The sequence below is a fragment of the Podarcis vaucheri genome, assembly GCF_965113315.1.
Source record: "Podarcis vaucheri genome assembly, chromosome: 8".
NCBI lineage: Eukaryota > Metazoa > Chordata > Lepidosauria > Squamata > Lacertidae > Podarcis > Podarcis vaucheri.
The window spans coordinates 58,468,051-58,485,390 of record NC_138766.1 but is presented as its reverse complement, the minus strand read 5'-3'; the positions used below and the strand labels follow the sequence as shown (position 1 = coordinate 58,485,390).

At 42.7% G+C, this 17,340-nt stretch overlaps 1 protein-coding gene across 1 annotated transcript; it reads left to right on the top strand.

Annotated features, from left to right (window-relative positions):
* The first annotated feature begins 1,294 nt into the window (after positions 1–1,294).
* TTPA (alpha tocopherol transfer protein) lies at positions 1,295–17,340 on the top strand. The gene is made up of 5 exons (XM_082234016.1): positions 1,295–1,778; positions 9,973–10,126; positions 11,785–11,978; positions 12,687–12,797; positions 15,071–17,340. Exons 1-5 carry the CDS (start codon positions 1,578–1,580, stop codon positions 15,242–15,244), a joined length of 834 nt encoding a protein of 277 aa, XP_082090142.1. The 5' UTR covers positions 1,295–1,577; the 3' UTR covers positions 15,245–17,340.

Sequence of the window (17,340 nt, the reverse complement as noted above, 5' to 3'; positions counted from 1 at the left end):
TACATAAGACATTACGTAAGGGCAGGATATGGTCAAAACAAAACATTTAAAGGACACATCACAAAGTTAAATGGAGTAAATATTCTAACAGAAGCAGAGGCCTCAGAACCTGATTCAACTAATAAAGCCACTACAGAGGCCCTGCTAGAATACATTGTCACTTGGCTCTGAAAAACATAGCACACAGAGGTGGGGAACTATCCTGCTTCCTTTTGAACTCCTTGGAGGAAAGGTAGGATATACATATAGTAAATAAAATGAATATAGCATGAGACACTCCCCCATGCCTGCTGTAGGGCATAAGAGAATTTCCCATTGCAAACTGAAAAATTTCCACTTGAAAATTTCCCAGAAACCCATGTCCCTGATGGGGAGTAACATAGGCTTTTAGGGCCAAGTGACATTCTGTAGTGGCTTTAGTGACAAACATAATTAGGTCTTTTGTTTTGCTTTCTTCTGTATCTGTATTCCAACTCAACTAGTGTTGAAATCAGCACAAGGCTGATTGTGTTGAAACCCAACTAGTGTTGAAATCAGCACAAGGCTGATTAAAATGGTTTAAGGAAGCACTGACTACTGAATTGGCCTAATTAATACCCACCTTTAGCCTTGAAAAGTTGTGCTGCGGCATTCCACTCTTTAATGACCTTGCTCATAAGTAAGACACTCAGCATGACTGATTGCTCTTTTAGACTTTTACAGCTGAGCAGGTGTTTGGATGGAAGACCCGGGAACCGCATGGAAGTACTCTGAAATCCATGCTGCTTATAAACGTTGTTGCAGAGAATAATAGCCCCCTCACAAGACTAATATTATGGTACTAGGGCGTTGTTTTTCCTCATGCTTATTGTTTACTGGGAGATGTACAGAGCGAGCCCTTTCAATGAATTTCCCAGCTGGAAGAGGGCTTTAGCGGGTAAGGGAAAGCCCCTCTACACATGATGAGAGGCACTCATTTGCTACAGGGCTGGGGAGCGTGAGGCTTGTTTCTTCAGGAAAGGGAAATGAAATGCCGGTGACCCCGACCCCAACTCGCATTTCATTTTGAACTCTTCCCTTCACCGTCTTGAATATAAGCTAGAAGCCATGCGCACACCCCTCCAATCCAGGACCCCAGTGGTTTGGTCCTACATTAGCCACGTACGTGCTAAGAAGGTTGACAAGGAACCAAGGCCGCGCTTGGTGGCCCACGAGGTTCTCACGGGAGGAGCCGGGCGTGGGTTCTCCTTGTCCCTTCTCCGCCCCTAGTGCTTCACAGTGCGTTACGCCAGGCCCGGGGGAGCCTCGTCCGTTGCGCCTGCGGAGGCGTAGGAGTCGAGGCAGCCTGGCTCGGAGCCGAGTGGGCGAAGGCTGCCAAGGAAAGCGGCGGCTCCTGTTTGCCATGCGGAGGCGCGGCGCAGACTCGACGGTTTGCTTGGCAGCGGGCTCGGCCGCCAATTTGGCAGCCGCGCCAGGCACTCCTCGCCCTCGTTATTATGTAATGGGGCCGGAGGAGCGGGGCCGCGGGAAGCCCTTGCTCATCCCTCAGTTGCAGCCGCGCCAGGCCGAGGCGAGGGAGTCGGCGGGGAGGTGGCGCCATGAGCCAAGACGAGCCGTGCGCCCTGAAAGGGAACCTCAACGAGCTGCCCGACGGCTCCCCGGTCGTGAGGGCCGCCGTGGCCGCGCTGAGGCGCCGAGCCCAGGAGGAGAATGTACAGCCTTCGCCCTGGTCCCTGTCCGACGCCTTCCTGGTCCGCTTCTTGCGAGCTCGGGATTTCGACGCCGAGCTGGCATGGAAGGTAAAGGGAGCGTGCGGGCGCGTGCACGATAGGCGCGTCTAGCCCACCCGGGCTGCGGGGGACGCCGGCTGCTCAAGGCTGAGCGCGCGCGGGGAAACCTACCTGGCTCACTCTGTTTTTCAGTGCACACATATCAGGGACTCAGTCCCACCTTGCCTAAGATTGCAGCACTACCACGCTTTCTTGAGATGCCTAAGCTTCAGGTTGTGACTACAGCACGCATCTCACTACAAGCGAGATGCAGGCAGAGAATCAGTTTGCCCACTGCAAAGCATAAGAGGAGGACATGGGTCGGTTGCACTTCTGTGTAATGTGCAATTGATTTCTGAATTCTGAATTTATTGTTATTCACGTTTTATACTGTATTTTATGTTGTTTTGTTGTTGCATCAATTAAGTGTTTTAAAGTTGTTGTTAGCCGCCCTGAGCCTGGTTTTCTGAACCGGGAAGGGCAGGGTATAAATAAAAAAATATTTATTTATTATTATTATAGCCAGGCTGAACTGTGGCAGGCTATGGAGAGGGCCTTAGCCACATCAGAAACAAGAATCACATTGCAATTTAAAGTAGCTCTTAGAACAGCTCTTGGAAACTGCCGTGTATGCACATGCAATAATACTTCAGGACATTTAGGAGCACCTTGAGTTAAAGCAGCTTTACATGGCAGCTTTGGGCCCCACCCAACCCCACCCCACTCTGGGGCTTCTTACCTTTACAAACTTAAGGATGGACACTACAGTTATTTAACAGCATCAACTGTTCTTAACCCGAGGAACTATTTACGGGTTAACAAAGTCTGTAATCTGAAGCATATGTAACCCGAGGTACCACTGTACAGTAAATGGACAAAAGTATAAAGATTCACAAAATGTTTAGGGGTATGTGTACCCCTGCGTCTTCCCCAGAAAAAAGCACTGCAAAGGGCTAATTCACGCACACACTGTTCCTGATCAAAGATGTAGTTATAGTCACCACCTTTAAAAGATAATTAGAAGAAGAGGAGGAGGAGGAGGAGGAGGAGTTTGGATTTGATATCCCGCTTTATCGCTACCTGAAAGAGTCTCAAAGCGGCTGGCATTCTCCTTTCCCTTCCTTTCCCATGACAAACACTCTGTGAGGTGAGTGGGGCTGAGAGACTTCAGAGAAGTGTGACTGGCCCAAGGTCACCCAGCAGCTGCATGTGGAGGAGCGGGGAAGCGAACCCGGTTCACCAGATTACGAGTCTACCACTTTTAACCACTACACCACACTGGCTCTCATTGGATAAATTAGCTAAATTAAATAAATAAATGCATGGAGGGTAATGGTAGCCATTATGACTAGAAGCTGTTGAGATGTTCTGCCTCTGCTGTTGGAGGCAGTATGCCTCTAAGTACCAGTTGCTGGGAATCCCAAGTAGAGAGAACAGCGGCATAGCTAGCCGCTTGGGTGCCTGGTACAGGTGCGTATCCTGCAGCCAGGGGCAGGGCGAACTGCCCATGGGTTGGGGCGAGCTTCTCCAACGCCTTGAGCCTCTCCGCTGCCTCTCCCTCAGCTGTAGGGCAGCTGAGGGAGAGGCAGTAAGCAGACGCAAGTCCCATGCTGCCGTTTCAGACAGAGTGGAACCTGCTGGCACCTAAGCCACCACGTCACTCCTAAAAAGTTTTGTGACCCCAGTTAAAAAAAAAAACTTTGTCACCCCTGCCACAGTAATGGCACCCAGGGCGAGCCACACACCCCCTCGCACCCCCTTCCTTCGCCACTGGGAGAGAACACTGTGTTCTCCCATCCTACCTATGGGTTTCCCATGGGTATATAGCCAGCCACTGTGAGAACAGGATGTTAAACTGCTGGGGACTTGGCCGAATCTTGTTTTCAGATTTCTCTCTCACACACCCACACAACCCTTTGGCTGCTTTCTGAAAGGGGTGGGAAAGCATGTGCAGTGTTACAATCACAGAACTCCATGTAACATGCCTTGTAAACAAATATGGAGCTTCTGTCCCTCTTCGCCCCTCTTTGTTTGCCATTATAACACAGTGTGTGATGCAATATCATTGCTCTTGCACATTGCCCTACCAACAGCTGGTGTTGGGGCAGCCCAATGTCACATCATATTGCAAAGAAAAGAGAGAGAAGTTGCTGCTGGTTCCCTCACTGCAAGAAGCAAAGTTACAGGGAACCAGGCAGAGGGCCTTCTTGGTAGTGGCGCCCTCCCTGTGGAACACCCTCTCTTCAGGTGTCAAGGAAATAAACAACTATCTGACTTTTAGAAGACATCTGAAGGCAGCCCTGTTTAGGGAAGTTTTTAACGTTTGGTGTTAAACAACAACTGAGAAGTGAAAGAGACAACACCATATATGGACAGAAGGAATTTCCAGGGACATAACAGTTTTCACACACAGGACAGAATAAAGATAATAGTCTGAGTTTGTCACTTGAAACTTTATAAACTTATATATTGTAACATCATGAATAGAAATCATTGATTATGTAGCTGTTAACTAAGGGATTATTATTATAACTGAAAAGAAACTGACATTCATTAAGATTATGGAATGCAGTGATTTAAGATCGGAAATGCACCCAAACCGCCATGCAGGGAGCCAATTTAACTAAAATGTATTAATTGGAAGTTGACTGCCATTTTGATAATTGTATAATTTGGGGATTAATTGTTATTGTTATAATTTGGCTATTATTGGGGGTATATTGGAAAACTAATCACACACACACACACACACACACACACACACGTTGCATGCTGGTTTGTGCAGTTGCAGGTTCTTGGTTGGTGCAAATAATAGTAACATAGGATGGTCTTCTATTGAGTCAGACCATTATCTACTACAGTGCCCAGCTCAGTATTGTTTTCACTGATTAGCAGCAGTTTTTCAGGTTTCAGATTGGGATCTATGCCAGACCTATGCTGAGGATTGGACCTTGGACCTTGGGGTGTGCAGCACTGATACTCTACCACTGTTAAAAGAAAGACAAATTTCCAGGGATTATTTAGGAGATTAAGCACCTCCCTTTGTCACGAATAAAACATGGACTCATGTTAATGCCATGTATGCTAATGGACGACTGAAGAAGGAATAAATATGTTTGTGTATCTTTTTAAGTTTTGTAAGTCATGCTGCCAGTGGATAAGGCACAGAGGAAAGCAAAAAGAAAGGAAACAGTGATCTTCAGACCATGAAGTGGCTAGCTGAACATATCCTCAGAAGAAGGATATAGGATCTGAATGGCTCAGCTGAAAACCCATACAGTGGTACCTCGGGTTACATATGCTTCAGGTTACAGACTCTGCTAACCCAGAAATAGTACCTCAGGTTGACAACTTTGCTTCAGGATGAGAACAGAAATCATGCTTCGGCGGCGCAGCGGCAGTGGGAGGCCCCATTAGCTAAAGTGGTGCTTCACGTTAAGAACAGTTTCAGGTTAAGAACGGACCTCTGGTACGAATTAAGTACTTAACCCGAGGTACCACTGTATTGTCTTTTAAGCTTCTGATGATAATATAAATGCTTATACCTGCATTTCCAATAATATAAAAGCACAAAGTTTATTTGATGTCTGTTTGCAGTGCCATTCATACATCAATAATACAAGGCTACCTGATTCTCTTTCATTCTAGGAAAAATGTACAGGAAATTAGGGCACAGGAAGGAAGAGGGCTCTTGCTGATTCACAGATGCCCGTGTGTTGATTTATTTTATTTCATAAAATTTATATATGGCTTGATTGCAGAAAACCTCATAGCACACATGCAAACATTTCTCCCACATTTTAGCATGCATATAAAACCTTCATTTAATAGGTATGGAATCCCACCTTTACACTTCCTTTCACACACACACACACACACACATGCATTTCTCCTCACATGTATGCATGCATATACTCACAAGAGTACAGAAAGGAAATGAGTACTCCCATAGCTTTTCCTCTCTGTTCTACTGCCCCTCAAACCCATGTGATCTCTCTCTCATCCCTCCACCTCTCTTTTACTCTTCTTCATCATCCAGACCCTTACTGGTGCTTGCAGGAAGAAATATGCTGTCAACTTATCTCCCATAAGTCTTTGATGGAAGAGGTCCAGGATGAGGGTGTTTGTTGATGCATTGTGGGCTAGAGAAGCAGCTGGAAGGCCATCTACTGACCACCTTTACTTCCAGTGGCCTATCAGAAAAAACATCTCCTGTTCACTAGTCTCAGATCCTTGGCAACTTAAGGATCTCTGGTAACCTAAAACCTCGCAAGCAAGCACAATTTTTTAGTTATATGAAGCTGGTCTGATGGGGAGCATAGAACTGTTGGCATCCTCCCAACAGTGTTGTTGTTGTTGTTTTTAAAGCCTTGGGAGTCTCCAGCATCCACAATTATCTACTCATTTGGGGTGTGTACTTTAGTTATATGATAGAGGAGGAAAAACCACACGGTTGCACCACTTGAATTATATCAAGGTAATTATACTCACTCCTGAGTCAGTTAATGTTAATGCTTGCCTTGCACTCCTTTTGTGCAGTTATTGATTCACAGTCAGAATAGAACAAGTGCTACAACTAATACTTTGCTACAAATGGCAACATTTATTCATACTGTTATGGGGATCCTAGCAAAGTGATACATTTGGTCTCCAGCCTAACTCCTCACTGGATCAATAATGCACACAAGTGTGCCAGCATTCTTTACTGCTGTAGCTGTGACAGAAAATCTATTATCACTATTGTATCTAGGAGCTTTCCTCTGAGTAGTTGAGAAATGGCAAAGATAGAAACGGTTTGTAATTGAGAAAGGCAACATTCATAGTACCCATGCTTTGCATAGATAGATAGATAGATAGATAGATAGATAGATAGATAGATATTAACAACATTAGAAAACAACTTCAAGTGAGTGAAATTACTCAGAGACAACCCTCGGTGTCAAAGTTGGAAAAGAAGAAATACTGCCTTCAAGAAAGGATTTCCTTCAGAACTATGGCTAGTAAGGAATCTTGAAATACCAATTGGCCCTATAGATAGATGACAGTAACCATTGCAAATAGGGTAATTGTAAATAGGTCAAATTTATTTTTAATGCAGCAGTTTTGTACAAAAGCAGTTTTGTGCAAAACAACTGTATAAATGAATGAATAAGTGCTCCATGAATATGCCTGGTGAAATAGACATAAGAACTTCTCTGCTCTCTTAATCTCCCAGGGCAATCTGTTTCTAGATTTCTGCTCCAAGTACATACAGTACTTCCAGGTAGGGTCTGGGCTTCTCACAACAGCTGCTTGTGTGGGCTTGGCTGACTTAAGCCTTGGTACAACTCTGCTGCCAATACCAGTTGTCAGCCTTTTCTTCTTTTGGCTCTGTCTCCTGTTAGACCACATCCACCCACCAACTCCATCCCCTGTCGTGCACATTTCCTACCTTTTGACCCTTCCTTTTATGCCTTCCTCTTGCCATTAATAGTCCACAAGGGTTCCTCCTGATCTGACTGATCAGTCTCCTTCCCACACTGCTTCATTCAAGGTACTTCACATCAGTGGAAGCACTTGGGAAGATATGGCTTAGGTCAGTGATGGCCAAACTTGGCCCTCCAGCTGTTTTGGGACTACAATTCCCATCATCCCCGACCACTGGTCCAGTTAGCTAGGGATGATGGGAGTTGTAGTCCCAAAACAGCTGGAAGGCCAAGTTTGGCCATCACTGGCTTAGGTCATGGTACCCCTGCAATGTATACACAATCTTAGTTCAGTGTGATACAGTAATCCTGATTTAGGAGCTCGGCACAATCCAGAGATAAGGAATAATGGTGTTTGTTTAATACAGTCCCAAACTGTGAACGCTTGTGTATTAAACTTAACAAATCTGTTTCCTTTGCCATAAGTGTTATTCAAAATAAGGAGGATTATGTCACAGCATAAAGTGTTATTGGAAAAACAAGCATCCTGTTGAAAATGGGGGAAAGGCTAAGAATTAAGCATTGGGAAATATCCATTCAAAGTTCATAAGAATTTCTCCAACATTTGGAAACAAACTGTGAGGCTAGACTTTTTCAACCCAAATATCTCTGGTTGAAAACCTAAGGATGATTAATGTGGATAAATCATTTCTCATATGAGAAGCACATAAACCTTTAAAGCTATACATTAATTTATCTTTTGAGCCCTGGGTACTTGTCATTCCTGCTTTAATTGGTAAATGAACATGCCTTAGAATAACTGTGTTGATGGCTAAGATCATGAGATCACTCTACAGATGACCTGAGTAAACTGAATCAGATTTGTTAGTGGGTGCATTGGTACAAATGTGAAAATCCATAAGCAAAGTCCTCTGTCCCAACATAAGAAGTGTGCATGTTCAGGAAACATGCAGATACTGATCAGAACAATGAAAGACAAAACTCGAATGAAATTATAGGTTGTACGTACACTGATATGAATGCAAGATAAGATCATCTGCCCAAATGTATTCATTAGGTGAGAGTGCAGAAAGAAGATGCTGGATTTCTCTGTTAAAAGAGAAGCTTGGCTCATTTCTTCATTCTTTCCAGGCACTTCTTCACAGTTGTACATTTAGCTTCTTTGTTTAGCACATTTAGCTACTTAACATAGTTCTGAAGGTATCAAAAACTGCTCCATATTCCAGAATGATTGCCTAAAGGGACTTACTTCATGTTGATCATGGGGCAAGTGCATTCAGATATCAACAAATCACTCCTTGGAAGCTTTGTTCTTAATGAAAGTGAGACAATTTATACAGATTTGATAATGGGACCAAAAAATGAAGGAGAAAACTTGTATTATTATTTTGCATTTATGAGAAAGAAAAAGAAATGAATTGTTGACAGAAGAATAGTAATTGAAAGGTAGCTTCATCTACCTGGATAAGTCTTAAAATAAACTATGGATATTTCCCTGTTTACCTACTAAGTGTAACCTATTAAGTAGCAAATATTGTTCCAAGTAAAATTCCTGTTAGACAAGACTTATGTAAAAATCATGTTCTGGTTAGATCATAGTTATGTAGTGCTCCTGAATTCTACCTTGTTCTGAATACAGTACCAATGGGGAAAGGATCTGTTTTCTTTTCCTCCAAAAAGAAAGACCAACATTGTCTCTGAACCAGGCTAGCAACCAGAAAAATCTCTATAGTGCTTGATAGTCTTGCTGTAAAAAGGTGTTGCTATCTGCATTGTTTACTGGTGGTGTGTGGGAAAATGTAGGGTTGAATCCAATGAAGTCATCCCATCAGCACGAATACTTTCACCTGCACAACAGGACTTTTCCTCCCTTGTCTTCTGCACCTCCCAGTCTGTTTCTGAGGGTTCCCCCAACCTTCCAGAGGAGATTTAGGGGAAGGGAAGTCACGTTGTGCAGGCAGAAGTCTTTGCACTCATGGGATGTCTTCTTTGGCTACAACCCACATGCTTGGTTTCAGTGATTTCTTTACATGCTTACTCAGATGCAAATAGGATCCAGTGGGGTTTACTCCAAGGTAAGTGAGCACAGGATTCAGCCTAAGTGACAATGTTAATAATTGTGGGACCCATGCTTCTGCTGCTTTGTTTGACCCACACCAAGCTGCTTTTATTTGAAATTGTTTTGCTTCTTAATATTGTATACTTGTAAGCAAGTTTTACTTGTTTTCAGTTGCATGATTATATACCCTTTATGGTGAAGGCTGGGTTGGAAACCTTATACTGGTCCTGTTTTGGAAGCTTATACTTTCTGTCACAATCGTGCACTGTTCTTCCTCCCATCAAGTTCAAGGCAATGAACACGAGGGCCTGCTTCTCCACCCCCCCCCTCACAGCAATCATGTGAGGCATGTTAGCTTGAGATGCTGTATATTGAATGGTACAGGATTAACATGTGAGCCTCATCTCTGAGTAGGGATTAAAATCCAGACTCCTTGCTACCTAATTGCACCACAGGGATTAAACCTGCAACCTTGTCATTATCAGCATCACACTCTTATCGACTAAGCTATCTATAGTCAAGTCTAGTGTTACAGGAGATTAATTTCAACAAAAGGAAACCAGCCTAAATGTTAAAATATATTTGCGCACAGTTTGTGAAATTAACTGAGATAAAAGTATGCATATACTTAGCGGGAAGGGCAGTAATATTTTACAACATAAGAATCATGTAACAGAATACTCTACAACTGACTGCTTTGCGGCACTATCTCCCCCTCTTTCTGCTATTTCTTTCCCAGCTATTGAAAAACTATCACAAGTGGAGAGCTGAATTCCCAGAAATAGTTGGAGATGTACGGCCTTTCTCTGTCCTTGGTCTGATGAAATCTGGTTACCTTGGAGTTCTGAAGGAGAGGGACCCAGCTGGTAGCAAAGTTCTCATTTACAGAATTGGCAAGTAGCTTTTCTTTTTGCAACACTGGCAAGTAGTATGCTCTGCCTCTGACTTCTTGTAATGTAAGGCTGTCGTCTCGCAGCCCCCACTGGTGGATTTGTAGTACTTCATCAGAATCCTGGATTTGCATGAAGTTAGGGTGGAGGAGGCAGAAGAGAAGGCAGGTTTCACAACAGCAATGGCCATGGCAGGAAGCTAGGAAGGACTCCGAGAATGGAAAGTGGTGGGAGGGGTCTGAATAGATTGGAAAGGGAGGGTTGTTGTGGTCGTGGTTGTTTACAAAAGTAGCACAGGTGGGTACAACACAGAAATTGTACACAGAAAATAACACCAAAAAGCAAACACAAAAAGTGCTGCTCCCAGCTCCCTTCTTGCAGCATTGAAACCTTCTTTTAAACTGTCACTTTTTCTCTCAGTGTCTCCCACTTCCACTTTCTTTATTCAAACCTCTGCCACTTGTTTAAAACCTGCATTTTCCTCTCAATATCTCTCCCTTTTCTCTTTCCCCTTTTCTTTTCCTCAGCTGCCTTGTGTGAGAGACATAGAGGATGTGGAGCCCTCAAATATTTCACAGTACTTTCACACAGTGAATTTAGTTCCTGGTGCTATGCGTTGACTTCAACATGACATTCCAGATTCAATGTAGAAATTTAGAACAAATATTTTATTATCAAACACTCATACGGTGACAACATCCATCAACTCAGTCGAACCTTCTCTAACTGAACGAGCTAACTGACAGACTTGCTCTTAAAATTCTGTTCATCTTTAAGGTACAGTAACATATAGCATCAGGGTATGTGAGTGCAAAGGGGGCTGTGGAATCTGAGGCAGGAGGAAGCCCAGAAATGGAGGGGGATCTGTGTGCAAGGGAGAATTGTAGGAAGGAGGAGGTAGGAATAAAGGAGATGAAGGTAAAAATAATGGGTTGTATGGACAAAGTAATGGGACGCGGGTGGCGCAATGGGACGCGGGTGGCGCTGTGGGTAAAAGCCTCAGCGCCTAGGGCTTGCCGATCGTAAGGTCGGCGGTTCGAATCCCCGCGGCGGGGTGCGCTCCCGCTGCTCGGTCCCAGCGCCTGCCAACCTAGCAGTTCGAAAGCACCTCCGGGTGCAAGTAGATAAATAGGTACCGCTTACCAGCGGGAAGGTAAACGACGTTCCGTGTGCTGTGCTGGCTCGCCAGATGCAGCTTTGTCATGCTGGCCACGTGACCCGGAAGTGTCTCCGGACAGCGCTGGCCCCCAGCCTATAGATGTGAGATGGGCGCACAAACCCCAGAGTCTGTCAAGATTGGCCCGTTCGGGCAGGGGTACCTTTACCTTTACCTTTATGGACAAAGTGGGCTTTGAATTAGGACACTGAAGGAGACATGGAAGTGGGGATGGTCTGTGTGCAAGCAGGAATTGAGAGAAGGGAAAAGGGGCTGAAGGTTAAAATCAGCTTAGCATTTTTGTAGCCCATGAAGGGTTAGGCATTTATTTAAGTGACATCATTTCAAAACAGGTGAGAAATCAGCAAACGGATGTATTTTGCCCATTATTCACTGTCCAGTTTAAGCCAAAGTACCACATTTAAGACATTTTAGTACCATTGGCCTTTTTTGGGGGAAAGTGCTTACTTTATTCATCTCCCTCTCTCCTCTCTTTTGTCATTAGAAAAATGGGACCCAAAGACATTCACAGCATTTGATTTGTTTCGTTTAAGTCTTATCACATCTGAGCTCATTGTGAGAGAGCTAGAAACACAGCGGAATGGAGTCAAGGGTATCTTTGATCTTCAAGGATGGAGATTCGCTCATGCATTTCAGATCACGCCTACGGTTGCCAAGATAATAGCTGCCGCGATCACAGTGAGCTTTGGTTCTAAATTTTAGTTATGCTGTAAGCAGATAGTGGCTTTCACGTACCAATGTTTTTGGAGAACAAGAGCATTAGATAGCTCCTGTGTCTAATACAGTCTAATTCTGCTGTTCTAGATGGCTTGAGGTATTCTAACAACATCACTACCGATATTTAGTATTATTAGCACTTGGTCAAGTGGGCAGAGTGTGTCACGTCCTTCTTAGGGAACCAATATAACTCCTGACTGGGAGATGTGGGGCTGAGCAGAGATGTGGATGCACTGCTGCCTCTTAAGTCCTGCTGCTCAGGGTGGAAAGTGTTGGTGGTGGTTCAGGTGTAATGAGGAAACTATTATTAATTAACGCAGGAATGCCGGGAAGGGAGGAGGGAAGGGCAGCGTGAGAATGGAGTGCTTAAGCACAAGGCACAGGCATATCTCAGCTTAATAAGGCAAGATATATCTATCTGAACTGGGCCATATTCTCCTGAATTTTCTCAACCCCACATTTATTTTCTTTCTTATGAGATAGGCACATTGTGACTGTTTTATAAATGCAGTCCTAAGTACTTGAAAACCCAGGGGTGGCTATGGTCAGAAAACTTCTGCTTAAAATCAAATGTAGTCTGACATTTTGGCAGGTCTGCTCATGTGAATGTAGGCATTAGAATATGAAGATCCTAGTCTTCTATCATGCTTCTCTCCGCTCTCTTCGCAGGATGCCTTTCCACTAAAAGTTCGTGGAATCCACTTGGTTAATGAGCCTTTGCTCTTTCACCCGGTCTTTGCTCTAATTAAGACATTCCTCTCAGAAAAGATTAAATCACGGGTGAGTAAATGCTAATTCTTTTTCTATGAAATTCACACATTATCCCAACACATTTTCTTTTTAAATAAAAAGAGACTACACCTCTTTTATTCCGATAGGGTTCTATAAGTTTTATATTTCATTAATGTGGGTTCATACAATAGTTCAAAATGCCACAAGATGGTGCCATTCAAGCTATTTTCATGCACGTTTCCCATGTAGGCCACACTGTATTCCCCACTGTCTCCAAAGGGTTGCCTACACAAGAACAACAGCCCTTGTAGAGATGCTCCACATTGAACCCTAGAATTGTAGAGTTGGAAGGGACCCTGAGGGTCATCTAGTCCAACACCCTGCAATGCAAGAATCTTAACTAAAGTATCTATGGCAGATGACCATCCAACCTCTGCTTAAAAACCTCCAAGGAGAGTCCAACACCTCCCGAGGGAGTCTGTTCCACAGTCAAACAGCTCCTACTGTCACAAAATTATTCCTGATGTTCAGTCAAAATCTCCTTTCTTGTAACTTGAATCCATTGGTTCAGGTCCTAGCTTCTGAAGCAGGAGAAAACAAGCTTGCTCCATCCTCCATGTGACACCCATTTAGATATTTGAAGATGGTTATAATATCTCCTCTCAGTGTCCTCTTTACCAGGCTAAACATAGACTATTTCCTCAATCGTTCCGCATAAGGCTTGATTTCCAGACTCTTGATCATCTTGGTTGCCCTTCTCTGCACATGTTCCAGCTTGTCAATAATCTTCTTAAATTGTGGTGCCCAGAACTGGACACAGGACTCTAGGTGTGCTCTGACCAAGGCAGAATAGAGCAGGACTATTATTTCCCTTGATCAGTATACTTCTGTTGATGCAGCTTAGAATACCATTGACTTTTTTTGCTGCTTCATCACACTATTGACTCATGTTAAGCTGGTGGTCTAAGACCCATAGATCCTTTTCACATGTAGTACTGACAATCCCATCTTATATTTGTGCAGCTGGTTCTTCCTGCCTAAGTGTAGAACTTTATCTTTGTCCCTATTGAAATTCATTTGTTAGTTTGGGCACAGTTCTCCAATCTGGTCAGGATATTTTGAATTTCAATTTTGTCTTCAGTAGCATTGGCTACACCTCCCTGTTTGGTGTCACCTGCAAATTTGATGAGCATCACCCCAATACCTTCATCAAATTCACTTATAAGGACATTGAACAACAACGGCCCAGGACAGATCCCTGCAGCACCCCACTTAGCACTTTTCCCCAGAATGACAAGGAACTGTTAGTGACCATTCTTTAGTTTTTAGCAGCAATCAGCTACAAATCCACCTAACAGTTACCTCATCCAGGCCACATTTTACTAGCTTCTCTGCAAGAATATAATGGGGGACTTTGTGAAAACCCTTCCTGAAATCAAGATACACTATGTCCACAGCATTTCCATGATCCACCAAGCTTGTAACTCTATCGAAAAAAGAAATGAGATTACAGTGGTGCCTCGCAAGACGAAATTAATTCGTTCTGCGAGTTTTTTCATCTTGCAAATTTTTTGTCTTGCGAAGCAATGCACCCTGGGTATTAACGGTTTTAAGAAAAAGGAAACAAACTTGCAACACGTTTTCGTCTTGCAAAGCAAGCCCATTGGGAAATTCGTCTTGCGAAGCAACTCAAAAAACCAAAAACTCTTTCGTCTTGCGAGTTTTTCGTCTTGCGAGTTTTTCGTCTTGCGAGGTACCACTGTAATTTGGCATTACTTGTTTTTGAGAAACTTATGCTGGGTCTTTGTAATCACAGCATCATTTTCAAAGTGCTCACAGACTTGTACTTCATCTGTTCAGATCCTAGGATGGTTTACAAAACAATTCAATAAAAATATATGTATCACAAAGCAAATAATAAAACTTGAAAACATCAGATAAAAATAATATGCAATCATAAGTCATATAGGCAGATCTTTTGTTTCAGCCAGAGCTCACCAGAGCTCAGTTCCAGCACCTGTTAGGTGGGTGCCATTGCCATTCTAAGAGAACAAGGGAGAGGTTCATGGTGAGCTCTGGCACCTCTTTTTCTAGAAAAATAGCATTGCATATAGGTAGAGTGCAGCACTTTCAACACCTTGAATTGGGCCTAGTAGGAAACAGGCAGTCAGTGGTCTCATCATGAACAACTGTACACATCAATTTCCCTATTAACTAAGCCACTTGCCTTAACAGGACTTAAGCTGTACAATACTCTGAGAGTGAATTTTGTCTTCTTGAATAGTATTAAGTAAAGGTAGAAACAATTCCTCTTATTGCAGATCCACATGCATGGGAGTAACTATGTTCCTACTCTCCAACAACACTTTCCAGCCAGCATTCTCCCAAAAGAATATGGTGGTGAAGCTGTCACCATTGAAACCCTTTCCCAAGAATGGACTAACTTCGTAATGGATTCTGAAAGTTATCTTCAGAGTATTACTCTGATTAAGTAGTATGTTCTGGGAGAAGCACAGTTATTTGATTATTAACCAAAATATGAGAGAGAGATGATGGTGACGATGACAATGATAGCTTCAATGTGATTTACAGAAGATTTAAATGGGGGTTGAGGTTGGCTCAGACTACAGAAGTTAGTGAAACAAACAACTACATATGCAGACTTGACTTAGATAAATGTGAAATTGCTTTTAGACCAATGTCAAATGTTTTGATATCTGAATAATATTTCTGGAGAATACATGCCTTATCTGCTGCATTCTTTCTTAAGGCAAGGAAGAGAACAAGTAAAATGGAAATTTTACAACAAGGGTAGTGAATGTGTGGGTCCTCTAGATGTTGCTGGACTCTAGCTTCTGTTTGCCCCAGCAAGCCCGGCCACTGGCCAGGGATGATGGGAGTTTTAGTCCAGTAATGTCTGAAGGGCACAGGCTCCCCGTCCATTTTACAGGAAGGGGAATATTTCCACTAGAAGGCACTTTGCAGCTTCTTATATGTTAATTGAATTGCCTGCTGGATGTATGATTAAAACAAACATAAGAACAGCCTAAGATCAGATCAAAGGCTCATCTACCCCACTGTTCTTCCTAGTGGCCAACTAGATGCCCTTTAGAAGCTGGCATGTGTGGCAAAGTGGAAGTAGCCATTTTCAGTTTCTTGCCTTAGTATCTGGTATTCAGAAATATGGTGCCTCTAAATACGGAAGCTGACTTCAGCTGTTATGACTAATAGCCATAAAATAATCCATCATACACAAAGTTGTCTTATTATCAATCATGAACCTACTTTCAATTATGGTGCCTTTGGGATACTGGAGAGGGATCAAACTTTTTATACAACAATAGCTAGTAATTTAGATATATTTGCAGGCTAAGCTTATGTTTACATAAAATTAATCTTTGTTATATTCAGTGAAGTTTTTTCTGAGCCTTCTGTCTACTCCGAAGTAATTGCAACTGGGTTTACTGGAATTTACTCTCAAATAAGTGAATATAGGATTGCAGGTTTTACTTATTCTTTCATTGTACAAGCTGGCAAGGGGCTAACAAGTAAATACATAAAATAAAATGCACCAACTGTAGCATAGTCCTTAGAATAGTGATTGTGCTTAGACACACTTTTTAGCCTTACTGTTTGCTTTCAGAAGATTATCATTCCTTGAAATTATTTTATGGGGAGAGGTGGATTATCTGTGAAATACTTAGCTACCACTGCCAGAGAGGGGTTGGTAGCATAGTGCACTAATGGGAAAAGCCACATTTTAGCTGTTACATATTTATTAATTCCCTAGTTGGGTAAGCCCTGATTGCTTATCCTCTTGGACCAGCACCCTGAAAAGATGTGAATACCTGCTAATATGAAACAGTTTTGCTACAACAGTGTTTTCTGCAAAGCAAAAAGGAAAACTCTATCACGTTGCAGTGCCTTGTCACTTCCCAGCACAAGGCAATGAGCCTATTCTGATGGTTCTGTGGCAACTACAATAGCTTTAGGTCCTCAGGATGTATAAACTTTTCTTATTTCATTGGATTTTGTGTGAATTACCCACAAACTACTGTGACGGATCTACAGCTTTCTCTGTCTACCTAAACCTCTTACCATGCCATGCATCTGACAAAATGGGCTTTGGGCTCAGAAAGCTTATTCTGTAATAACAGGACAATCATATGCATCTCTGCTTAAAAGTCACCCCCAACGAGTTAAGTGCACTGGATTGCAGTCTAAAAAATTAGTCTTTAATTAAAGTGGCACAATACTCTATGTTACATGTGATAAATACTTAAGCATTTGCCAACATTGTTCTATTAAAAGTTACTGAGCAAATTATTTATTAATGGGAAAGATATTTAATTTTCAGATGTCTAATTTATATTTTATCCAGCCGTTTTAGAATCCTATAGGGTAGCATGACATCAGCAGAACAGAAAGGAAGAAATCATGTAATTTAGAAATGATAAAGGAACTCTAATTGTACCAAGTGTGCCTAAAAAAAACAACCCAACCAGCAACATGTTAGCAGATACAATTTGTTATATGATGTATTTTCCCCCTAATTTTGTACATATAAAATTAAACATTATAAATGAGCCAA